The following is a 26946-nucleotide window of genomic DNA, read 5'->3' on the forward strand; positions in this document are numbered from 1 at the left end:
GTTTGTTGCCAAGGGCGGATGAACACACGACCAATATTTCAGACAGGAACTAAATAGCAGGTGCACTTCCTGTCAGACGCCATTTACCGGTTGAAAGATGTTTTCCAGGTTCGCTCGTCACTCGCAGCTCATTTTCATTGTTAAAAATGCTTTTTCGACAAGTTCCAAGGTACCGCTGGATTTACAATATATTTACGAATGATTTTATTTTGTTATTGGTTTTAGTAGCAATACAGCTAAGCAGTAGCATACGTTGAATGGCGTCATGACATGACCTTGAAGACAGAAACGGTCATGTTCGATAAAAACGACGACCTTCACGGTTCACGTATTAAAATAAGGCTTAATTTCGGTGGCCTACTTATTTTTGTTGTCTTTTTTTTTGTAGTACATTTGATTATTTGGTAGACATAAGATGTGTTGATCTAGATTAGTGCATTAAAGGTCAACGTTATAATAAAATTATGCAAGGCAGAAGGCTCAAACTGAAAATATATTTTCACATGATCAGACACATGTCAGACATGAGTGGTGTATTTCCTTGACAGTTATTCAAATCATGACAAATGTGGTTAATTTAAAGAAAATTTTGTTAATCAAATGCTAAATATTGTAGCCACATTTGGCTAATTTGGCAGTGGACAAGGTGAACCCTCCCCAAGTTCAGCTAGCAAACATTTCGCTATCGTTCGTGAACAATTTGATTGGTTCCAGATGTGACCATTTGGTTTACCATGCAGCGCATGAACCAGTCCTGTTGAAATTTTATATTGATGTTGAATATAACTTCATTTGCTTACATTTACCATAGTTTGACATCCAATAGCCGATATATTTTTCAGGGTACCAGACGTTTCGCCCCCCCAGCCAGTTCGCCCCCCCCCAGCCAATTCGCCCCCAGGTCAGTTCGCCCCCAAATAGGATGTCAGTTCGCCCCCACGTGCATAACCAGTTCACCCCTACAAAGGTACCAGTTCGCCCCCAGTCAGTTCGGGTCATGTTCCTGGCCTGAAAAGTCATGAAAATTTTATATTGGTCATGGAACAGCCTGAGTGTAATAAAGTTCTGTTCTGATATATCCATACATGTTTGTTCTGTGTTGAATACAAATGCCAGGCTAGCCAGGTCAGGTCAGGTCATAGGGTTTTACGTGCACATTCAGAAGAAGCTGTTGTAGCGCACGTCTGTCATGACAGGCCAGGCTAGGCTGGTCGTACGCACTTTTATGGCCATTATCACGCGTTAACCTGTTAACTGTAATCAGTCAGTGTTTTTATGGTTACTAATTAGTGGCCAAAAGAACCCCCGCAATAATCCCTCAATTACAATAATGCTCACCAAAAGAGGCCATATCGAATTGCTGTTCAAAGCCCTCTTAGGTGTTAGCCGAAGATGCATAATCAGCATCAAGGTTATGTAGCTGATTAACCATTGTTTTATTTCTTTCTTCTTAAAACAGATCATATCTGGCAGGAATGGATGTTTTAATAAATGTTGATGATGTGGTTTGTGAATTTGTGAAATAAAGGTCGGTGTCTATGCTTATTCGGCACCCTGCGTTTAATTACATCTGAAAAAAATATAACCCCGTATTACAATTCTCATGATTCATGATCAGTCCAAATTGTGGAAGAACAACCCCTCCCCTTTAAGAAAAGAAACACACACACACAGACACACTTTAACATCCTCTAAAGAAACAGTACAATAATCGTTTAAAAGTAACAAATAATTGGGGGCGAACTGACAAATATTTGGGGGCGAACTGGCTGGGGGGGGGGGGGGGGGGGAAACGTCATGGATTCTATTTTTCATGCTTGGGTGTTGTTAAACATTCATTCATTCATGAACTAGTCTACCAGACCTTTTTCTGATTGGCCTGGCTGAACTCATCCCTGCTGTGAGCTGTCATTCACATCCCAAATTGCATTAGGCTAATGACAAAATTGTACCTATTTGGCCCTAAATCCCATACGATTTGACCTTTCATGTCCCACACACACATATTTAGGAAAGAGTTCAACCCATACCCCTCAATATCAAAGGCTCTAAAGACTAAACTACCCTAACCATTGAAAGGGGGTATGGGTCAAACTCATGCCCATATTTATTATAGTTTGCATTTGTTGTTGGTTTGCTTAGTGTTCTTTCTTGTATTCATGGGTATATAATGTATTCAATTGAGTACACAATTTTTATGCTTATATTTGAGTATATGTCTTCTCGAAGGTGAATTATTTCCTCAACTATTTCCTTTGTCAAAAGTATCTTTTCTCATATTGTTTTAAATTTAAAAGATTTCAGTAGAAATTTTTCCTCCATTATGACCTTCATCAGTGGAGATTTTCTAATACTGATGTATGTGGCGTCTATCCGTCAACTTTTGCTTTGAAGTTTTATCTTCTTGTAGATTTTTGATTGGATTTTCTTAAACAAAAATGATTCTCCTCAAATTAATAAAGAGATGTTTCAGAATTTTATAATTTTTATTGACTCATTTGAACATTTAAATTGAAAATTAAATAGCAGAGCCTTTTGTTTATTTTAATTTTACATGCCAGGATGATATTTGAAAAACAAATCATGTTTAATTTGTTTTCGTTTTTTTAATTGCTGTTATTTTGAGGTTTGTTTCTCGCAGTTCATCGATATATTCGTAACTGCACGTGCACAAACACATACACACACACACATGGAGAAACATACACATGTAACATGATAAATCCTCCTTGTTCCAGGCAGAGTCCAAAGTTGCAGTGATTGGTGCGTCTGGTGGAATAGGACAGCCTTTATCTCTGCTGCTGAAGAACTCGCCGCTCATTTCGCATCTTGCACTTTATGATATAGCTCACACACCAGGGGTTGCTGCTGATCTCAGCCATATTGAAACAAAAGCCAAGGTCACTGGTCACTTGGGTCCAGACAACCTCAAAGAATGTGTGGAGGGAGCAAAGCTAGTCCTCATCCCTGCCGGGGTTCCCAGGAAACCAGGTCAGTGTGCTTGTCATTTTGTGTAGTCATATTTACACATTTCCCAACGTAATTGTCCAAACCCACTAATATTTGATTAGCTTATTAAATTCTCTATCTAACAAAACATGTATAGTAAATAAAGCAAATGATATTAGGAAGAAGACTGCATTAACAAAGTTACTTACATAGTGTGTGTGTGTGTGTGTAGGCCTCACGCCAGCGGACGAAGTGAGTCAAAACTTCGTATTGATCAACTTGACTTCACCCTGAGATGCTGGCCTCGGTGGCGGCGTGATTAGTCCATCAGTCTACATGCTGGTAGGTACTGGGTTCGGATCCCAGTCGAAGCATGGGATTTTTAATCCAGATACTTTATTATACCAGATTATTTATGCTTGTTGTTTGTTTTGTTATTAATAAGTATTATACCGGTAAATACCAGTGGATCATTTTGTTATGATTGTCACCTTTCTTAGAGAACAACTGTTATGACTGTTTTATTAGGCCAAATAGAATTTTATGGTACTAAATTACATTTAAAAATAAAATAAAAAAATGTTCACACTATCTTTAACTCTGTATGACAATGAAAATCATTATTGGTCAGCAGGAGGACGGATTTGTCTGTTTAACACGAGGAAGACAAACGTGGGAGTAATATTGTCTTACATTAGGGCGTCCCTATCAGAAATGTTGAAATTGTTATTAAGATACACTTACAGTCGATGAGCAAGATGTTTGTAGACTGTCTTGTTTATCAAAATAAATACTTTTGGCTCGATCATTCGAACGGTAGACGAAAATAATTTCTATAGTGTGTTTTTGTTTTGATATTAATACTTTTAATTTTTAACGTGTATACGTTTTCATTGATTACACATTATTTGTTATTGACTGGTTTATATACTTTCTCACAATAAATAAATGCAACATACAAATAAAGATGGCAAAATTACTTGTATTTTATTATTATTATTAATGAATAAACGTAAACAGCCACCTTATATTGGTTGAACAGGAACATTTTGTTCTTAAAATCTTGATTGGTATTATTTGTAATAAAATTGAAAATTGATCAGCAACTACTGTTTAATGTTTTAAAATTGTGCAGCGATTTCTGCAAGTTGCGTTATGATCCATACATGACACTGAGCAAAATGTTCCCTGTTCGAAATGTCCTGAGCTTGTTTTCATAAACATACATAAGTCAACTTATGCTACTTATCTACCTAGTTTAAGTGCATGTATAGAGATAAGTATGTTTATGAATATGAAGAGCTCACGATTATTTCCTATGATACTGGTTCTGTCATAGTATTTCTTTAAACACTTTATGCTGAACAGGTATGACCCGCGATGACCTCTTCAACACAAATGCCTCTATTGTGAGGGATATTGCAGAGTGCTGTTCAAAGGTGTGCCCAAGTGCTATGCTAGGAATCATCACAAATCCAGTAAGTGTAATAACACTAAACCCTGGTGTTACAAGTTTGTTAACTATTTGAAATTCATTACTTTTTAGTGTTTGTCTTGCGTGGTTTGTAGGGTCTCTTAAAAGGGTATACTGGTACGTCATTATGATTATTGGTCACATCTGCTGACACACACATTACCAGTATGCATTAAGAGCTCCAAATAGAAAATAACCTATGGTCTGCTGCACTAGCCCTTGGTCCCAGTTATTGGTGAATTTTTGGTCTGGGCTAGTGGAAATGATTCACTGTATCACTGTAATACATCTGGCATTAGCCAAAGCTTCTGTGGGGACTAGTGACTTTCTCATTTGTTGAACACTGCTGCTGCTGTTATTTTTTAAATGTGTCCTGCTGCAAGTAAAATGGCACATGGTCACGGTGAGGGGTAGGGTTTGGAACAGTTAAAAGTTAAGAGATGTGTTTTAAAGAATTGTGATATTTAAATATAAGAGAATCACAAGTTAATAGCAGATGGCACATTTGTGCATCTGTCTGTTGAAAAATCTGTAATTTTTGGGGTGGTTTTCGCAGGTGAATTTCTGTTTGACCTGCCAGGTCTAAGATGGTAAAAGCTGGTCAGCGTTTTACAGACCGCTACTATTTTAAGCCCTGCAGTTAGATCCCCCATTAGACTTCTGTTTTTCTTCTCTTGTTTTTTTTATCAAACTGACAAATAAGAATATGCATCCAGTTAATTTGTTTTCTGTTATCTAGAATGTTACATCTGCCTTTTCACTACAGGATCTAATCTGTTTTTTGTTAGGTGAATTCTACTGTCCCAATTGCGTGTGAGATATACAAGAAAAATGGTGTGAGCGGTTTTGAAAAGAGAATCTTTGGTGTTACAACTCTTGATACAGTGCGGTCCAACACGTTCATTGCTGCAGAAAAGGTTTGTACTTTAATATACAATTTGTCACTTTTTACTTAATTTGATTGTGAGTATATTATGTTTTGTGAATCTTTTGGTTCTATATCCATCCTTCAAAAATATTTCACTCTGATATCTTTGGGGCAGAGTTTCTGCCAGAGGGTAAAACGGGTATGGCATCATGTGCAGAATTTTTTTATTTATAAAGTTAACCTTTTGACAAAATTAATGACACTTATTATTACTATATGATTTTCTTAACCCTAAACCTAAACCTAACCCATTTTCTTTCTGGAGGACAGCAGGTGTATGCAGCACACACATTGTACATATTCAGTTCCATAGCATCATACCCAAAACTTTCCATGGACCAGGGTTGCATTTGTTATTGGACCATGCCAAGCTTACTGGAATTTTTTGGGGATAGTGGCAAATTGATCACCTTGCAATAAGAAATTTAATAAAGTTTGTTTAAAATGGGTTCTGGTCAGTGAGCTGCTCCTCGCCTTGATTTTGCTCATGCCAAAACCTGACCTTGAAAATGTAACTTTTATCAGAATGTAGTTTGATTTACTGTGCTAATTCAGTTATTATTTGCTCTGATTAATCAGTTTACAAATACATTGCAGTGTTTCATTTACAAAAGAAAACTAATCTTTCTGCCCTTTTTTGTACTTTATTTGTTTTGCAGTTTGAAATTACATTACTTTTACAGGTGTTTTTTGTTTTAATTTAGGGGTTAGATGTCAGTAAAGTCCATATTCCAGTTATTGGAGGCCATAGTGGTATTACAATTATACCAGTCATTTCACAATGTACACCACCAGTGTCATTTCCTCAGGTAAACATACACTTTATTCTGTATCAGTGTCATTTCTTCAGGTAAACATACACTTTATTCTACATCAGTGTCATTTCCTCAGATAAACATACACTTCATTCTACATCAGTATCATTTCCTCAGGTAAACATACACTTTATTCTGTATCAGTGTCATTTCCTCAGGTAAACGTACACTTTATTCTAAATCAATGTCATTTCCTCAGGTAAACATACACTTTATTCTAAATCAGTGTCATTTCCTCATGTCAGCATACACTTTATTCTATATCAGTGTCATTTCCTCAGGTAAACATGCATTTTATTCTGTATCAGTATCATTTCCTCAGGTAAACATACACTTTATTCTAAATCAATGTCATTTCCTCAGGTAAACATACACTTTATTCTAAATCAGTGTCATTTCCTCAGGTAAATGTACACTTTATTCTAAATCAATGTCATTTCCTCAGGTAAACTTACTCTTTATTCTACATCAGTGTCATTTCCTTAGGTAAACATACACTTTATTCTAAATCAATGTCATTTCCTCAGGTAAACATACACTTTATTCTAAATCAATGTCATTTCCTCAGGTAAACGTACACTTTATTCTAAATCAGTGTTATTTCCTCAGGTAAACGTACACTTTATTCTAAATCAATGTCATTTCCTCAGGTAAACTTACTCTTTATTCTACATCAGTGTCATTTCCTTAGGCAAACATACACTTTATTCTAAATCAATGTCATTTCCTCAGGTAAACATACACTTTATTCTGTATCAGTGTCATTTCCTCAGGTAAACGTACACTTTATTCTAAATCAATGTCATTTCCTCAGGTAAACATACACTTTATTCTAAATCAGTGTCATTTCCTCATGTCAGCATACACTTTATTCTATATCAGTGTCATTTCCTCAGGTAAACATGCATTTTATTCTGTATCAGTGTCATTTCCTCAGGTAAACATACACTTTATTCTAAATCAATGTCACTTCCTCAGGTAAACATACACTTTATTCTAAATCAATGTCATTTCCTCAGGTAAACGTACACTTTATTCTAAATCAATGTCATTTCCTCAGGTAAACTTACTCTTTATTCTACATCAGTGTCATTTCCTTGGGTAAACATACACTTTATTCTAAATCAATGTCATTTCCTCAGGTAAACATACACTTCATTCTACATCAGTGTCATTTCCTCAGGTAAACATACACTTTATTTTGTACCAGTGTCATTTCCTCCAGTAAACGTACACTTTATTCTAAATCGTGTCATTTCCTCCAGTAAACGTACACTTTATTCTAAATCGTGTCATTTCCTCAGGTAAACATACACTTTATTCTACATCAGTGTCATTACCTCCGGTAAACATACACTTTATTCTAAATCAGTGTCATTTCCTCCAGTAAACGTACACTTTATTCTAAATCAATGTCATTTCCTCAGGTAAACGTACACTTTATTCTACATCAGTGTCATTTCCTCAGGTAAACTTACACTTTATTCTACATCAGTGTCATTTCCTCAGGTAAACATACACTTTATTCTAAATCAGTGTCATTTCCTCATGTCAGCATACACTTTATTCTATATCAGTGTCATTTCCTCAGGTAAACATGCATTTTATTCTGTATCAGTGTCATTTCCTCAGGTAAACATACACTTTATTCTAAATCAATGTCACTTCCTCAGGTAAACATACACTTTATTCTAAATCAATGTCATTTCCTCAGGTAAACGTACACTTTATTCTAAATCAATGTCATTTCCTCAGGTAAACTTACTCTTTATTCTACATCAGTGTCATTTCCTTGGGTAAACATACACTTTATTCTAAATCAATGTCATTTCCTCAGGTAAACATACACTTCATTCTACATCAGTGTCATTTCCTCAGGTAAACATACACTTTATTTTGTACCAGTGTCATTTCCTCCAGTAAACGTACACTTTATTCTAAATCGTGTCATTTCCTCCAGTAAACGTACACTTTATTCTAAATCGTGTCATTTCCTCCAGTAAACGTACACTTTATTCTAAATCGTGTCATTTCCTCAGGTAAACATACACTTTATTCTACATCAGTGTCATTACCTCCGGTAAACATACACTTTATTCTAAATCAGTGTCATTTCCTCCAGTAAACGTACACTTTATTCTAAATCAATGTCATTTCCTCAGGTAAACGTACACTTTATTCTACATCAGTGTCATTTCCTCAGGTAAACTTACACTTTATTCTACATCAGTGTCATTTCCTCAGGTAAACATACATTTTATTCTGTATCAGTGTCATTTCCTCGGGTAAACATACACTTTATTCTAAATCATTGTCATTTCCTCGGGTAAAATACACTTTATTCTAAATCAATGTCATTTCCTCAGGTAAACTTACACTTTATTCTACATCAGTGTCATTTCCTCGGGTAAACGTATACTTTATTCTACATCAGTGTCATTTCCTCGGGTAAACATACACTTTATCCTATATCAGTGTACACCCCCAGTGTCATATCCTGAGGTAAACATACACTTTATCCTATATCAGTGTACACCCCCAGTGTCATATCCCGAGGTAAACATACACTTTATCCTATATCAGTGTACACTCCCATTGTCATTTCCCGAGGTAAACATACACTTTATCCTATATCAGTGTACATCCCCAGTGTCATTTCCTGAGGTAAACATACACTTTATTCTATATCACAGTGTATACCCCATTTTATTTTTTCAGGTAAACATACACTTTATTCACAAAGAGTAGGCAGTAACGTTAATATTTTGTTGCATACATACTTTAGCAGAATACATTATAAAAATTAAATTTGGGTGGTTTTAAATATATTAGCCATATTCTAAGCATGGTACAATCAATAATATATTACTATCTTGAATATGTTTTTTACACCAATGAACTAGCCATTTACTAATTACTTTAAGATTTTTTGTTTTTGTTTTTAAATCTTAACCTATCTCTGTAAACTGAGGTGAGTTTTAAGAACGAAATCCCAAATTCTTTGTTATTTATTTCACAAGACAAACTTGACTCATGCTGTGATAGGTAGATATTAATTTTGGGGTATGAACGGTTACAAGTGACAAAATTTGTTTGTTGACCAGGATGACCGTGTGAGGATCACCAAGAGGATACAGAATGCTGGTACAGAGGTTGTCGAAGCCAAAGCTGGTGCGGTAAGAATTTTGCCATCTCATGACCCACATGCACATTTTGTACCATCTCGCAAGTATGGTAAACTATACTGATGTCGAAAAGAAACTATATTCATAACATTTGAATAATTTGATAAATATTGTTGCTGATAAAAAAGAACCGATTTAGAAACCTTACATACACTTTGCATGTATCACGAAGTACACTGTGACATTTAGATGTTAAACTTCATGATACTTTCTTATTCCACTGTTTATTGGTTTTCTAGAATACAATTTCATGCCATGTAAAGTTCCTTTTGAACATCAGTAAATTCAAAATACATTTGAGCTCAATAAATAAAAAATAAACTTGAAGATGCAGATATTTTAGTTAAAGCGGGGCTTAGTTTTATAATAATCATTTCCAGATTTCAACACTGCTTACAGTCTGTGTTTGTTTGTCCATCCATCTAACCTAATGGCATGATATTAGTTTTAACTAATAGGTATATTTCTTAGCAGTGCAGGCCTTAGATTTCACGGAAATGATTGTTTCTGGTACTGTGTCGGTAAACCGGCCTCGGTGGCGTCGTGGTGAGGCCATCAGTCTACAGGCTGGTAGGTACTGGGTTCGGATCCCAGTCGAGGCATGGGATTTTTAATCCAGATATCGACTCCAAACCCTGAGTGAGTGCTCCGCAAGGCTCAATGGGTAGGTGTAAACCACTTGTACTGACCAGTGATCCATAACTGGTTCAGCAAAGGCCATGGTTTGTGCTATCCTGCCTGTGTTAAGCGCAAATAAAAGATCCCTTGCTGCTAATCGGAAAGAGTAGCCCATGAAGTGGCGACAGTGGGTTTCCTCTCAAAATCTGTGTGGTTCTTAACCATGTCTGACGCCATATAAAAGTAAACAAAATGTGTTGATTGCGTCGTTAAATAAAGCATTTCTTTCTTTCTTTCTTTCTGTGTCGATAAAGTCACAGAACCGAAATTTTGTTTCCCATGATTATTATATCGAGTACAACTATTCAGCAGAACCTAAAACCAGTTCCATGATCACAAGCCATGGAACTGAAAAAGTGTTTCCCTTGAAATTTGAAATCCTATATCCTGCAGTGGTGACATTAATGCACTATTGGTAGTGACATCTGAAAACCGTCCCAGTTAGTGGAGTTGTTACACGTAAGCATGGCTTCTAGAATATGAGAGCCCAACACCCATGGCTAGTATTTGATTTACCATGGGGCTATTAAATGGTTACTCTCTCCATGCCCAAAGGCTATTTAAAAAATATATATATTAGTTGTACACTAAATAAAATTATATTAATTTACTGGGGATACCAAATGAAATAAACAGATACATATTACAGTTATCCATTATAGTGATAATGACTTTTGCAAGCGTTGGATTTTGTTTTTTCTTTCTAGTGTTGTTAGTACAAATTTATATACAGAAGTAGAGACTAGTGGAATTTGACCATGGTGTCTAGCGGAAAAAATTTAAGTTGTTCGAGTGTGTTACGGTTTTTGGTAACTGATATCGTCATCTGTAGTTGTTCATTTTCGTCCCAGGGTTCGGCCACTCTCTCAATGGCGTTTGCTGCAGCAAAGTTTGCCATGGCCATGCTGGAAGCTCTGAATGGTATGGAAGGCAAAGTGGAATGTGCTTACGTCCGATCGGAAGAAACGGAAGCCAAATACTTCGCCACACCAATCTTGTTAGGAGTAAGTAAGACTTCAATAGATTGATGCTCAACTCTTAACAAATAATTAGATTTTTGTTTTCCTTAAAAAGCTTCCTTTGCCAGCTGGTTTAAAAAAAAATTATTGATTGCTTACTAAGCACCGGCAATTTTGTATGCAAAACTCTTGGTCTTAAAAGAAAAAATATCTACTGATGTGTATATGTGATATCTTTATGCATTCTTCTGTTTCTTTGTTGATTGATTAATGATACCTTCAGTTATTGGATGTTGTTTTGTCATCACTATATGTTACGTTTACGGGTGGGGGAGACTAATAATAACAAAATTAATTTAAATGTTTATTGTTCAAGATTTGTGACAAATATCTGTTAATTTTATTTGTAGTTAATAACTTTATTTTATATTATTTACAATGTTTACAATCATTTGATTGCAGAAGAATGGTTTGGAGAAAAATCTTGGACTTGGCAAACTGATAGAATATGAAGTGGGACTTCTTAAAGAAGCAATGCCTGAATTACAGGGAAACATTAAAAAGGGCGAAGACTTTGTTCTCAAGTAGACTTTTAGATGATGTACAGTGTTGTGTTTTTCTGGGGACAAATCTGACATGGAAGACAACTTTGATCTTACCACCAACTGTTTCTCACCTTATTATGGGTGGGCTGCTTTAGCATCAGAATCCGGTTATACAAATGCATACGGTTTATCTTATTTAAGACACGAATGCCAGTTGCGGTGCTTTTTCTTATGCTCACTTGTATAGAAGTTCATATAATCGTTTTTACTTTTGGATGTTACTATGTCCCAGAGTAGAAGGAGTTACACAAATACAAATTTGAGATGGTGAACAGGTTGCGAACTCTGTGCTTCCATGAATCCTAGATTTTGCATCGGAAGCATAACATGAGATAAATGCCAAAACATCTACATTACATAATTTTTATAACCATGGTGGAATCCCAGATTCAATGCCTGGTATATAGTACTAACAGAATAGTAGTTGTAATTAGTGTAATATATTTATGCTTATGGAATGTATACTACTCTCATAACTTGTGAAGGATGTTTTAACCAACTCTCAGCAAACAGTTTTGTACTTGAATATTTTGGTACACTTTTTCTAAATTTATGCATCATGACATTTCTTAATTACTTATTATTTAACATTTTTATTTTATTAAAAGGTGTGATCTAACTTTTTTTAAACAATTGGTCTTGAAAAGTTGATAGTGTATGCACCAACTGGTTGTTTGCCAAAGTTGACAGAAATAAGGGGGGAAATGTGTTCCTGTTTTAAGCAGACATTAGAAGCAACCATGTTCTCAGTCATGAAAGATCAAATCCTAACAGCTCTGTATATGTAATCAATGCACTGGGGTTTCGTTTTTTCATCATTCACTTGTATGTAGCTGCATGTTCCGTGATTGACTGTGTCGTTTATGTTTTAATTAATAAAACTACTGAGTTACAGTTGTGATATAAGGCAGGGGCGTCCCATTCAGCCAGCCTTAATAATGATTTGCCATTCAGCTGATGTCAGATTAGTTTATCTTCGTATCAATCCTGATCATCGACAGCACATGTTGACCAAATAGTAATTCCCTTTGAAAGGATATGAATAAAGCCTATGAATGTACCTGTTAAGTTTGAGCTAACATATTGGCAAAACATCATCAAATTTAGCGATTAATATAGCTTAATTAAATTGTGTTCTTTTTTTCAATTTAAATAATTTGTCATTTCACCCAGTTCCATACACAAGATGAGTGAACTTCTGTAGCAACTAAGTAGCTAGTCTATACTTTATGTCACATTGACCTGGGAATTTTCAGTGGTAAAACTGGTTTTACTGCCCAGAAAAGATCTTAAATGATCCGTTGTTTTTGAGGAATATTGGACAAAAACGTACAATCACATAATGTTGGTTAGAGAAAGCCATGGGTTTTTGTTGCACTTGGATCATCCTGAATACTAATTTATACATACTTTTTCAAAATACTATGAGGGATGCTTTTTGTGGTTTCGATAATCCATCCTGCTGTTGATGAAAAGCTATGAGTGAATGTTATTCATTTAAAATAATTAGAATTTGTGAATAGGGTTATATTAAGTATCAAAATCACTTCCTGTTTATGATTTGATTCTGTCACTATTTAAAAGGCATCCAACCTGTATACATGGAATGTTTACCACAAATGGGTAATAACCATATGGTAACGGGTGCAAAACAAAATTATTATTATCTTGGTATAAATACGTTATAATAAGTTATTAATCAGTAAAGAGGTAGTGTTTTTGGGCCGCCCGACATATTTTAATATTACCTTGTAAATAACTATTACGTGCTGTCGATGAAGGTGGTATTTGTAGACAAGGCTTACATTAAAAGTATGAAACCGTTTTAAGTGTTTGTTTTTCTTTGTACTATGTAATGAAATCAGTTAATAGCACGACGTGCACTATTTGTCTTACACTGTGTTATTAGATCATTCACACCCACCCTTTACCCAATTGTTTCCTAGGAGTGTTATTACTAATGCATAAAAAGCTGTATACGACTCGGAGAACATGCAAATGAGACCATTTGCTAATGAAAAAAAAATATATATTTAAAAAAAAAAAAAACACCCAGCAGTTGTAACACACAGTAGTTTGTGATTTTGCATTGAGGATGACGAGTCAAGATATACCGCGACGCTCTGCTGACTTGTATCCCCGTACCGGCACCCACCCAGAGCGAATTGTAATGACTTGGATAGATGTATGGCCTGCATTGACTTCTTTCTCACTAACCACTAACCACTAACCCACTTCTCTGGACGGAGACCCAGGTAGGTGAAGTTTGCCCAGGACAGTGTGTTTTAACCAAAATTAACCTTGGCACGTTTACAGAGAAACCAAACTCTACCTAGATGGGATGGGAAACTATTAACGTGCCCCTATCCACGAAGGTTCAGGCACGCCTACCACGGATTTAGCCTCTGACTTCGCCAGTGACCAACCTCGGGGGGGGGGGGGGGATTAAGTTTGAAGTGGGCAGGTTTTGGAATAAAGCCATTTAGTGCGGTCAAACGCGAGCGCGGACCGAATAGCAGACACTTCGCAAACTTGAAGTATCACCGAGTGGGAGCCGTGCTCTGATTGGCTAAGTTTCGATTCCTCGGTGAAGCCTGACAAATACCTATGTCTACAAAGACTAACTGCATCCAAAAACATGTCTGGACTCTAACATTTAACCCAAAATAGTTGAGACTGCTCGGCCGAAAAGTTTTAAAGGTGATTTTTGAGCAATTGATCGGGCGCCAAAATAAAATGCGTTAGACTATTTATAAAAAAATAAACATAAGAATTTTGACTCGATCGAAAAATTTAAAGTCTAACTAGCCCAAAAAGGAGGTTGATACCTGTCCTAGCAAAGGTTGGCGTCTAGGGGGATCCGATGTAGCCGGTGGTCTCAAGCTGCGGGAGGAACTGCCGGTAGTCGAGTCTACCTAGAATGGAGTGATATATTCACTAGATGTACATAAAGGTAGTTTAATGGAAGTAGGCTTAAACCAGTGACGGCTGCCTTTCATTGTCACCACTTGAATGTCTTGGTGTAAAATGTCGATTAATGTCTACAAGAATAATGAAGGATGGGAGACCCGTTTGCAAAAAGCTCGTCTCTTCGAAACGTTTAGGAACATCGTTAATGCACCAGAACAGTTTCCAATAAACCGCTTGACTTGGCAGACCGTCGTCAGTATGGACCAGGCGACATTGAGAAGGTGTGATATTTTTGGATGTTACTACCTTCGATTCTGCAAGTCATTTCACCTCAATTGAGCACTACCATTGAGCTACATGCCGCCATCGTTCAGTGACTGGTCGTCTTTGGGCTCGTTTGTAGTTTGCCAATTTACTCTTAGTAACCCAAAACAGAGCCATACATTGCGTAAAATAATGGCGTATTGTGAAAGAGAAACCCAAAATACTTTTTAGCTGGGGTGGGGGTTCTCGTGAATAGTTGTCACACTAGACTACATTGATTAATTAATCATCGGCTATTGGACCCCGTCGGTGGGACTATTTCTCGTTCCACCCAGTGCTCCACAACTGGTATATCAAAAGCTGTGGTATGTACTACCCTGTCTGGAATGGTGCATATAAAAAAAATCCCTTGCTGCTAATCGAAAAGAGTAGCCCATGAAGTGGCGACAGCAGGTTTCCTTTCTCATTATCTGTGTGGTCCTTAACCATATGTTTGACGCCATATAACCGTAAATAAAATGTGTTGAGTGCGTCGTTAAATAAAACATTTCTTTCTTTCTTTCGGCTATTGGATGTCAAACATTAGGTAATTCGAACATGTAGTCGGAGAAAACTTGTTACATTTTTCTTAATGCAGCAAGGGATCTTTTATATGCACCATTCCACAGACAGAATAGCACATACCACGGCCTGATATACTAGTCATGGTGCACTGGCTGCACCAACAAATAGCCCAAATGGGGATCGATCCCAGTCCGACCGCGCATCAGGAGAGCTCTTTACAACTGGGCTACGTCCCGCCCATCCCGTGAATAGATAAAACTCTTAAACAATTTTTAAAAGATATATTATTTTATTGAATGACGATTTCATCTCGACTGAATGCAATTAACTGCAATAATTCAGATCCAGTAACTTTTCAGATAAAAAAAACAATAAAAGGTAAAGACAAAATGCACCCGATATGGTATAGACCTAATATATTGGAATTCCACCATTACAGAAAACAGATGGCGGGGAAGTCGTTAATGGCTATCGGATGGCAAGATAGCGTGGGTTTTATGAGTGTGTTAACCGTCGGGGGTCTAAACAGATGGGGCGACAGTCGTTTTACAGATGGGTTTAATCGTTTTGATGTGTGTGTCAATCATATGTGAGTCAACGGGGAGTGGAAAATTCCACGGCGTTTGAAACGTGCCCATATATGGTCATGGCGTGGGAACACCACGAGTCATCCCAGAACGTTTTCAGACACGTCTTGACCTCGAGATAGCGTGGGGACGCTACCATGGGACCTATACAAAACCCAGATTCAGGACGCTTGCCATTCGCTCAGCGACACTGCTAGAGAGAAGACGTATACCGTTGATGAATGATACTTACGATATATAATATAATAATATATAAAATGGCATCGAGATATAACAATAACAATACAGAGGGCCTTGTCAAAAACTAAGAAAACGAAACGAGATGCAACTAGACCTTGGCGGTAACGTCTACGTCGTGGCTAAACGGTGGAAGGGGGACATTGCCATTCACGTTCGTAAGTTCGACGAGGACCGTGGAAAACATTTTCCAACCAAGAAAGACGTTTCTCTGACGATGAAACAGTGGTTGGAACTGACCACCTTCAAACGAGAATCGAGTGTACCGCAGCATCTCGGTGGGAACGTCTACGTCGAACGTAGTTATGCTGGCGTGGATATTCGTCAGTGGTGGTATTGTGATCAAGAACTGATACCCTCCCGTCGCGGCGTTCGACTGACTACCGAACAGTGGAAAGAGCTACAGAAATGTTTTGACACTATCTACGACTTTGTGCCGGTGTAAACGGAATGCAGGAACAGTTGTCTGACCGGACTTAATCTCCTAGGAATGCAGGTCCTAGGTCTAATATATCTAGGAATGCAAAATTATGTTGGTGTATATAGGAGTTGTCTTTTGTTGTTTACCAAATGTTAAGTTTTTTGGAGTTACCGGTTTTCATATTGTTTTAGAGGGCCGTGTGCAGTTCCAATATGCACTTAAGCCCAGGTGGGCACCTTGTTACGTAATATCTCCACGCAACCGTGGTCGAGCTGTGCCTAATACACACCCAGCCCAGGTGCGGAGGCCATGTGGCCAGTAGTTACGTAATACCTCCGCGAGTGCGATTTTTACAACCGTGATTTTGGCGACTAGGCATCAGCAAGTCTGGCCATCTAAGGAAAATTGTCGTCTTGGTCGCTGTGGAAATATCACTTGTAGGTATTCGGTGCCGCGATGTATCCCCAGGCGATATTCGATTTTATAATAAATAGCTAGGGTTTAGAGATATCGGGGAGAAACATACTGGACGGCCCCGGGGAACGTTAGTCCGGCTGGACTTGGTAATTATATATTTTCTGCTCTGTTGTATAACCTTGATGTGACTTTAAATATTTTAATACTGTATTATACCAATATTATTTAGATGGTGCTGCCGGTCATCTGACGCAGTAAACTGTAGGCTCACTGTTCTAAATAATTATTAAGGCTTAGCCAGTCATCCTAGAGGACCTAGGTAAACTGTAGGTTATTTTCTTTATTGTGATAGGTACCAGTATTAATTCTGTGTTACAAGGTTACTGAATGAGTAGTTAAGGGTTAATTAAAAATTAACCAGTTAGGAATAGAGTTGTAATTCCTTTATTAATTAAGTTCTCCTGGAAGCGTTTCTCAATTATCACACGTATGGGTGTTGTGTCACGGTGAAGTGATTAGCATATTGTGTAAACTTGACACCTAGAGATTAACTAATTAGGTGATCAGTTCTGCGTTGTTATTATTTGTTGTTGTTAATTAACTACTGCGGCAGTACATTTGTCAGCGTAGGTTAATACAGATTCCAAAGTGTATTGTGTTTTTGTTGTGTTTTCTAGTGAACTAAACGTGCTATAATAATATATACTTGATATAAGATCTTATCTCTGATCATACCTAGACGAGCCACGCGGGTATAACTGCCTGTTACAGAGAGATCTAATAGATATACAGTTAGGAGAGATATTTGGACAATCGTGTTTCATTCAGTTATGGGTATTATAGGATCCCCGTGACAATACTTTTGAAAAAAGCAAGATATTCGTCCTATTTCAATATGCTAACAAAAATGTAAGATGACAACAAAAATTCACTCACGTGTCTGATCCACAAGTCTATGACGTAAAACAAAAATTAAGTTGATACTCAAACTTAAAAATATTTTTGACATGGAAGTTTGAACCCACAATAATCTTAAGAGACTCGTACACTTATCCATCACATTACGAGGGAAGGCTGCCAAAACCTGACTTGTTTTTCTCGTGTCTTTCTGGCAGCTCGTGCAAATTGCAGAGCATAATAAACTGACACCTAATTTGCCGGACTAGTATTTCTGTCACTGCTGTAGAAGGAATTTAAGTCCGGTAGGAATACAAGTCCTAGGATAAAACAACTTTAAAATAAACCAGGAATGAAAGTCCGGGTAGGACTATGGTTCCTAAACTATGGAGGTCCGATAGACCTACTGTTCCTAGGAACCGAGGTCCTACGGACCTGCGTTCCTTTTACACCGGAACTGAGAGACATCATACCGTGTCACCAAGATCATCAGACTCTGATCGGTGCCATAGAGTGTTCGGAATGCAACCCGAGATATTAGACGTGTCCAGACATGCTCGGTGACGTCACGGGAAAAACCCAGGACGTGTTTGGACATGCTCAGACATTGTGCATATAAACCTTAGATTTAGAACTGTTCGTCATTTGTCAGTCGACCGTTGTAGAGTGAAGACGTGTGCTCCAGAGATGGCATCGGGATATTCGAGAATGGACAGCAGCAGTAACAGCAGTTGTAGCAGTGGTGACGATGTCTTGGTATGCAAATGTTCCGAAAGACACACCATCAAATGCAAAAGAGTGGCTACCAAACCAGAAAAAAATTACACGGATCAAACGGACGCTGCTCGTGAACCCGATGAAATCATGAATGAAGAACCCATGGATACCCGTGAACCCATGGATGAAAAACTCATGGATCAGACGGATGCTGCTCGAGAATATAAAACAGACTCTGCTCTCTACGATGATGACGCCTACGACGCCGATGACGAATGGGGTGGCCTTTCGAGACAGTACTTGTTCTGTCATAGTACCCAAATGAGAGGATTCTACAGACGACTCTACACATTTGGTCGGTGGCCCCTCCAGATGAGTCACATACCGTGGGAACTTGCCAAGGCCGGTTTCTTCTACATGGGAGACCACGATGCCATCGTCTGTTACTGTTGTGGACTACGCACCTACAGATGGCAGAAGATGGACGATCCAGTGATGAAACATTACAGGCTGTCCCCGAGATGTCCCTACATTGACAATGTATTGAGACATTAAACACGTGTGTGCTACTTTTCGTTTTGTGAAATAAACATGTGAATAACACGTTTTGTTTGTTATTAATAAGGGTGTGTGTGTGTGTGTGTGGACCTGCGTGTGGCCCTGAGTGTGGTCCTGTGGCCTTGCGTGTGGCTCTGGGTGTGGCCCTGAGTGTGGTCTTGTGGCCATGCGTGTGGTCCTGAGTGTAGCCCTGTGACCCTGGGTGTGGCCCTGTGGCCCTAAGAGTGACTCCCGAAAGTGGCCCTGAGCCGTGCATGAGCTATGCTTTGTGATGGGGACACGGGTCATACGTATCACACAAACTTTAATCTTTGTGCGCATGCGAGAAATTATAGAAAGTATAAATAAAAGGGCAATGGGTAACATTGTCATTTGAGATAGAACCTTCAGAGAAGCAACATGTCAGATCAGACAAGTGGACCCGCTTTTACAAGTTGCAAGCCCACGACAAACTTCAGCCACATTTTCCAGTCCAACGTGGTTGGAAAAGTCAGATGATGTACAGCGTGGATCGGTCTAGAACTCTACGAACCCACGTGGAAAAAAGAAAAAGAGGAACAGAACAAGTCCCCGACACCTAAAGTCGTCATGGTCTCCCCAACGCAACAGGTGGTAGAACAAGCCAAGGCCGAGCAGAAACGGAAACGAGAACAGAGTGGCGTGGAACAGAAACAACGAGAGCAGACTGGGCAAAAACGATACAAGCATTTCTGAGAAGACTATAAAAGGGACGTGACAGTTTCAACATCGTCAGTTTACGTCGAACACTTCAACAGTCAACATCATGAATCAGAATTGGTTTATTCCAGAACATGTCATGAACAAAAGATCGTGTCCCGTATGTCCAAAGACTTTTTCAAAACCATCAAATATGCTACGTCATTGGAAGACATTCCATTCAGCTCAACTCCAGGCTCCCATGGCTCCTGCTCCGGCTTCTGCTCCGGCTTCTGCTCCTAGGGCTCCTAGGGCCCCTAGGGCCCCTGCTCCGGCTCCTAGTGCTCCTATAGCTCTGGCTCTGGCTCCAGCTTCGGCTCCGGCTCCTATGGATCCTGCTTTCCTAATCCATCCCTTCACCATGATTGTGTCGGGACCCACGTCGAGTGGAAATTTTTTGTTGTTGTACAATCTGCTAAGGGATGGCAAAATCCACCCGCCTCTCCAGCGCATTATCTGGCTCTACAAACGATGGCAACCCCTCTATGATACTATCAAAATGGTTGCTCGAGTGAAATTTGTTCAAGGCATACCCGAGAATTTGGAAAAGGATCGTTATGTGGATCCCAGAGTCAGAAATCTCATAGTGTTGGATGACCTGATGTCTACAACTGGAAAAGACCCTCGTATCACCGACCTGTTCACAGAAGGAAGTCACCACAGAAACCTCTCGGTGATTGCCATCAACCAGAACCTCTATAACAGCAAGGACCCGACGCAGAGAAGAAACTGTCATTACCTGGCACTGTTCAACAACCCCATCGACAAGCAGCAAGTCCTAACCTTGGCACAGCAGATGTATCCTGGAAATACTCGTCATTTCATGCAACGGTCTGAGGAAGCTACCCACAGGCCCTACGGACATCTCTTGGTGGACTTGAAACTGACCACGCCCGAACAATGGCGCCTTCGAACCTAATGCTTTAGAGACGGGGCCGTCCGAATGGTATAAAAGCACGAACGTAACGGCGAATGTCTCAGAAGAGTTTTAACCACTGGAGAAAGAGCTCTACGTGCAAATCATGCAAAGAAACGCATTTAAAAGAAAACTATCAGGCATACCCGCCTACGAAAGTGACGATGACGAAAAAGAAGATGAGGTAGAGCCCTATCTGAAAAAAGTCAAGAGGATGCAGTCTTGTGATACATGTGGTCTGGTCTTTAAAGACGGGAGTGACTTGCAGCGACATCTGCGATTTAAAACATGAGAGGAGGGAAATGAAGAAGAAGAGCTGTCGTTCGATCTGGAAAACGAAGGCGTACGTCTGATGATCGAGCGTGAATTCGACATCAATCGAAAGCAAGAGGAAACGCTACGAAGAAAAAAACATGTCCCAAGATGCCATCGAAAGAAACCTGAAGACTTTACAATGGAAGTTATTTAAAGACACATACTCTCGCTTCCTGGCCTATATGTATTACTTTGACAAAGGCCCCAACACGAGAAAAATTCTACAGTCTGTGAATCCGAAAAGAGATCCGAGACCTCAGATTCATTCTAAATTAAATCAGTATCGTTCGTGGATCAGCGAATATTTGGACGAACTAGACGACGACGATACCGATGGTGATGATACTGATGATGAGGACGCCGATGAAGAGAAATGAACACTCATAGTATTCACATGTTGCCCCTTCGGGCCTCTCGATGTATCCTAGTGTGTGTCCATTTTATATATATATGTGTAGTTGTTGCCCTTAGGGCCTCTCGATTTAACCCAATGTGTGTCCATTATATATATATATATATATATATATATATATATATATATATATATATATATATATATATATATATATATATATAGTTTTCGCCCTTAAGGCCTATCGATGTAACCCAATGTGTGTCCACTTTATATATGTGTAGTTTGCAATTTGTCATTTATAAATAAAATGAAAAAACCAAACAATTGCTTTTGTTTTTTGTGTGTTTTACTCCATGACTAGATTTGTGATTGAATGTCAGTTGATATTTGTACCAGCTACATTATAGTAGCAAGGGATGGTGCACAGGACAGCACATACCACGGCCCTTGACATACCAGTTGCACTGGTTGAATATAGCCTATTGGACCACCAACGGGGATCGATCCTAGATCGATCACTGTATTTACCCATTTGGTAAAAATTTATATTAAACGGTCAGGGCTGTGCAGTTATTTCCATGATCATAGGTTAGTTTGGAGTGTTGAGTTGCGATTCACGAGTTCTTTCTTCAAAGCAATGGGCTTTTTAAAGCAATGTGTTACACATTCCCTTCTTCACCTACCGATTAAGGCGTCTACACATTCCTTTCTTTTATTAATCATGTTTGTTTTGAAAGCAATCCTTTATTAATGTTTGTAATGGACTGGGGTGTTACGCACATTCCTTTCTTCCCTTACTGGCCACCGAATAAATGTATACTATCCCCACTGTATTTCTTTCTGTCTTTGAAACATATCGGAAATTAAGGTCTTGATTTGTATAATAACATATGTTTTCGTTTAAACTCGACTTTGTAAACTTCAGTGCGTCGTTAAATAAAACATGTCTCTGTAGCGTCAGGGGTATCATATTTCCGCCAGTCAGCCGCAGCGTAGTAAGAAAGTAATATTTGGAAGCGACCCGCGTGTGTTTCTCATTACGTATCTTTAGCAGACGATATTATTTTTGTATTTAGACAGTGGGGATAGTGTAAGGGTGAGAGAGATTATCTGCTCTTACGTTAAATGCCACTACCAACACACCCGTGTTTGTTATTCTTTAAATGGTATATATCGTTTGAGTATACATTAAGTATTTATTTTATAGTGATACATATGTAATATTAATGCTTTGTCAGTTTATGTTTGAAATTACCATCGTGCGATCATTGCGAGATATGAAAGAAGGTCGTATTTCAAAACAACAACAAACTAGCAACCTTCTCATTGGTTAAACTTGTTATGAAGTCTCGGGGGCCATCCTCTACGAATGTCTGGCAATACGAAATAGTCTAATGTATCAAAACACTGTAAAAATAATATGTTGTGTGCCTCTATCCCGTGCGTTAAGGTTTAAGCACGCCCGCACACACACACACACGCCAGCTATCTGTGGCTATCTAAGACAGTGGGGATAGTGCAGTATGTGCTATTCTGTCTGCGGGATGGTGTAGGATCCCTTGCTACAAAAGTACTACATATGTTTGACATCCAATAGCCGATGATTAATAAATCAATGTGCTCTAATGGTGTCGTTAAACTTTTAAAACTGGTGACCAGTTGATACCCGGTGTGACGGAACATGCTTTTATCTTTTCGGCTGTGGCGATATCCATTGTGGTGTGGGCTAGCTCGGCCAACCAATACACACCAGACGCCAGGTGCAGCTTGATTACGTAATACCACCTGGAGATCTGTCTTGTGACCGTGGTTCAACATAGCGAACTGCAGACCGTCAGTCTGGACATCTAAGAAAATAAACCGTCTCTGGGAGATGGGCTCGCGTGTGGAAATAGCACATCATAACGCTAGGTCCCGCGTTGGGCGCGTTTGTTGCCTCCAGGCGTTGTTCACTGTCTCCGGGCCAGTCTGGGGTTTTTGAATAAATAGCTAGGATTTTAGATATCTCGGGGAGAAACATTGGGAACGCTGAAGGGGAACCGACACTGTCCACTGAACGAACTATATCAGTTCAGACCGGACTTGGTAAATATATATTTCTGCTCTGTTGTATAACCTTGATGTGATTGATGTGACTTTAATTATTTTAATACTGTATTATACCAATATTCTTTAGACAGTGTCTCCGGTAATCTTGCAAAAGTAAATTGTAGGCTTCACTGTTCTAATATATTTATAACGAGTATTTGGTAAGATAAAGCTTAGCTGGTAATCCTAGAGGACCTAGGTAAATTGTAGGTTATTGTCTTTATTGTGATATGCACCAGTATTAATTCTGTATTACAAGGTTACTGAATGAGTATTTAAGGGTTAAGTAAAAATTAACCAGTGAGGAATAGAGTTGTAATTCCTTGATTAATTAACTTCCCCTGGCAACGTTCTCCATTATCACACGGGTGTGTGTTGTATCACGGTGAAGTGATTAGAATATTGTGTAAACTAGACACCTAATGATTAACTAATCAAGTGATTAGTTCTGGGTTGTTAATACATCGTTGTTGTTAATTAACTTAACTGCGGCAAGTGCATTTGTCAGCGTTAGTGTTAATACAGCTTCTAAAGTGTTTTGTGTTTTGTTGTGTTTTCTAGTGAACTAAACGTGCTACACACACACACATATATATATATATATATATATATATATATATATATATATATATATATATATATATTTATATTAAGATCTTATCTCTGATTACTCCTAGAGCCGGGCCATTCGGGTAGTAGCCTGCCCGATATAGAGAGATCTAATAGATATACAGTTAGGAGAGGTATTGGGATAATCGTGTTTTATTCAGTTACGGGTATTATAGGATCCCCGTGACAGGATAAAAATTGGGGTGCTCGTCCCGGGGCCTGAAATGGGACATGCATATTGAAAAGTATGGTTTGTAAATGGGAGCTTTATAAAATGTTTTTTATAAATTCACTAGAAGTAGCAACGTTGTTCACTAGAAAAAAGAAAAGTGCGTCATATTTAAACATGGATAAGAATGTGCTGGATACGCTCAGTGTAGTGGAGATAAAGTGGGCGTGTAAGGCCGAATTAGTTGAAATTGCGAGTGAGCGGGAAATTGATTTAACATCAGCTAAAACATTAGGAGATATAAGGACACTTATTATCCAGGAAGTTTTTGGTGATAGGCCTGTTATGGAAGAAAGTGAGATTGTTCCTGAGATAGAGATAAATGAGTTGAGTGTGGAACAACAGTTAGCTTTTAAAAAGCTTGAGTACGAAAGAGAAGAATGTGCATTAGATAGAGAAAGAGAGAGAGAAAGAGAAGAGAGGGATAGAGAAAGAGAAGAGAGGGGTAGAGAAGAGAGAGAGAAAGATAGAGAGAGAGAGAGAAAAAGAAGATAGAGGTAGAGAAGAGAGAGATAGGGATAGAGAATTCCAGTTAGCAAAATTAAAAGTGGAACATGAGTTAAAGTTGAATGCTGAAGAGGTTAGACGAGAGGCAGGAAATGGGTTTAACATGTCGGAGGCTTATAGATCAGTGCCTGTATTTGACGACCAGTAGGTAGATATGTTCTTCCAACTTTTTGAATGGGCCGCCAAGCAGCTAAATAGGCCGCAGTCTAAGTGGACATTGTTAGCCGTGTCTAAGTTTAAGGGGAAGGCTAGCATAGCTTATAATTCAATGAGTGATGAGCGAGCAAGTCAGTACGACCTAGTTAAGTCTGCAGTGTTGAGGGCTTATGAGTTACGACCTGAGAATTATCGTTTACGGTATAGCGAATTGAAGAAAACGCAGGGTCAGTCTTATAGTGAGTTCGTGGCTAAGAAGGCAGGGATGTTTGATAAATGAGTGGTTTCTCATCAGGTAGAGTCATATACCGAGTTACGGGAGTTGTTGATCTTACAGGACATTAAAAATGGATTGCCTGTTAGCTTACGTATTCATTTAGAGGATCGTGATATCAAAAAAATAGAGGAGGCAGGCATAGTGGCAGATGATTACGTGTTAATACACAAAGCTCAGGCAGTACAGGGTAGCTCTATACAACAGGGTGATAAGAAGAAATTTCAGCCATGTTTTTCCCGGGAAAGTAACTATTAGGGAGAGTCATCTAGTTGGTCAGCTAGTCAGGCAAGGAATGCACCTGGTGGGCAAAGTAAGAATAAACCTGCATTATTAGCCAATGCACGACCTTTTCGTCCACATTGCAGTTACTGTAAAAGGGACAACCATCTTGTCGGGGACTGTTTCAAAAGGAAACATGATAATGCACAAGTGGTCGGTTTAGTGAGGTCAGCTCCGTTAGCGAGAGAGTTATTGGATAGTCCCATGGCAGAGAAAGTAAAACCGTATGTGTCCACTGGTATGGTTTGTGATGTGAAGCAAGAGTCCTAAGGCAATATCAATCTATCGGGATACAGGGTGTAGCCAGTCTCTTATAACGTCAGTCTCTTATAACGTCAGATTGTTTAGCCGGTATTGAGAATTAAGATACAGGACGTAGTTTGGCCTTAACCTCGGTTACTGGAGAAAATATTGTTGTCCGGTTACATAACGTTTTCTTGTGTTCGAAGTTTGTGACGGGACCAGTTGTTATGGGTGTTGTGAAGGACTTGCCTTTTGAAAACATAGAAGTTTTGTTGGGTAACGATTTGACTAGTCAGTGTTGCCAGCCGCAAGGTGACCAATTGTTAATTGAAGACAGCCCTTTACAAATAGAAAAGTGTGAGGTTGATGAGATTAGATATCCTGCATGTGTAATGACTAGGGCTATGGCCAGAAGGGTAGTACGAGATCCAGAGGATAATTGTGATTTGTCTGATACGTGTGTGAGCCATGAAATTGGAGTGGATGAGGTTACCAGTAAAATGGTAGATAAGTCAACTGATGAACTAAATGTGGTGGAACCTGTTGACCTCCCGCAGAGTATAAATGAACCAGTTGTGTTTGATAGAGGGGCCTTACCTTGTAATAGACAAGAGTTAATCCTAGAGCAGGGGGCTGATCCAAATTTGTTGGCAGCTCGTACTACATTGTTAACTGAGGGTGAGATGGAGGATCAGATGTCAGGTTATTATATGGACAAGGGAGTATTAATGAATTGCCTAATAGTGAGGAAGGTGTGACAAGATGTAGAATTGTGGTGCCCTCTAAGAGTAGTATTAGGGCCTGCCGGGCCTCATGACCTACTTTCCGTGACCTTGACCTTGATGACGTCACGCGACCTCGTCCTACTGGCCCTGACCTACTTAGACTGGCCTTGACCTTGATGACGTCACGGACTACTGTGTCGTGTGCAACGTCCTACTGACCCGGCCCTGACCTACTTAGACCGGCCCCTGACCTACTTAGAACGGCCCCTGACCTACCTAGACTGACACGAAAGAGTATAAAAAGGCTAGATACGGTTTCATTATCATTCGCTCGCCGAAAACGACCACATCTACTACGTCATTGT

The 26946-nt window shown here is 38.9% G+C and overlaps 1 protein-coding gene across 1 annotated transcript; it reads left to right on the forward strand.

Moving 5' to 3' along the window:
* The first annotated feature begins 50 nt into the window (after nt 1-50).
* On the forward strand, nt 51-13417 carry LOC121367379 (malate dehydrogenase, mitochondrial-like). The gene is made up of 8 exons (XM_041491521.1): nt 51-169; nt 2739-2991; nt 4318-4427; nt 5212-5340; nt 6056-6160; nt 9271-9342; nt 10881-11033; nt 11451-13417. The coding sequence occupies exons 1-8, from the start codon at nt 98-100 to the stop codon at nt 11574-11576; spliced, it is 1020 nt and encodes a 339-aa protein (XP_041347455.1). The 5' UTR covers nt 51-97; the 3' UTR covers nt 11577-13417.
* Nucleotides 13418-26946: the final 13529 nt, after the last annotated feature.

Source organism: Gigantopelta aegis, chromosome 3 (assembly GCF_016097555.1).
Source record: "Gigantopelta aegis isolate Gae_Host chromosome 3, Gae_host_genome, whole genome shotgun sequence".
NCBI classification, from domain to species: domain Eukaryota; kingdom Metazoa; phylum Mollusca; class Gastropoda; order Neomphalida; family Peltospiridae; genus Gigantopelta; species Gigantopelta aegis.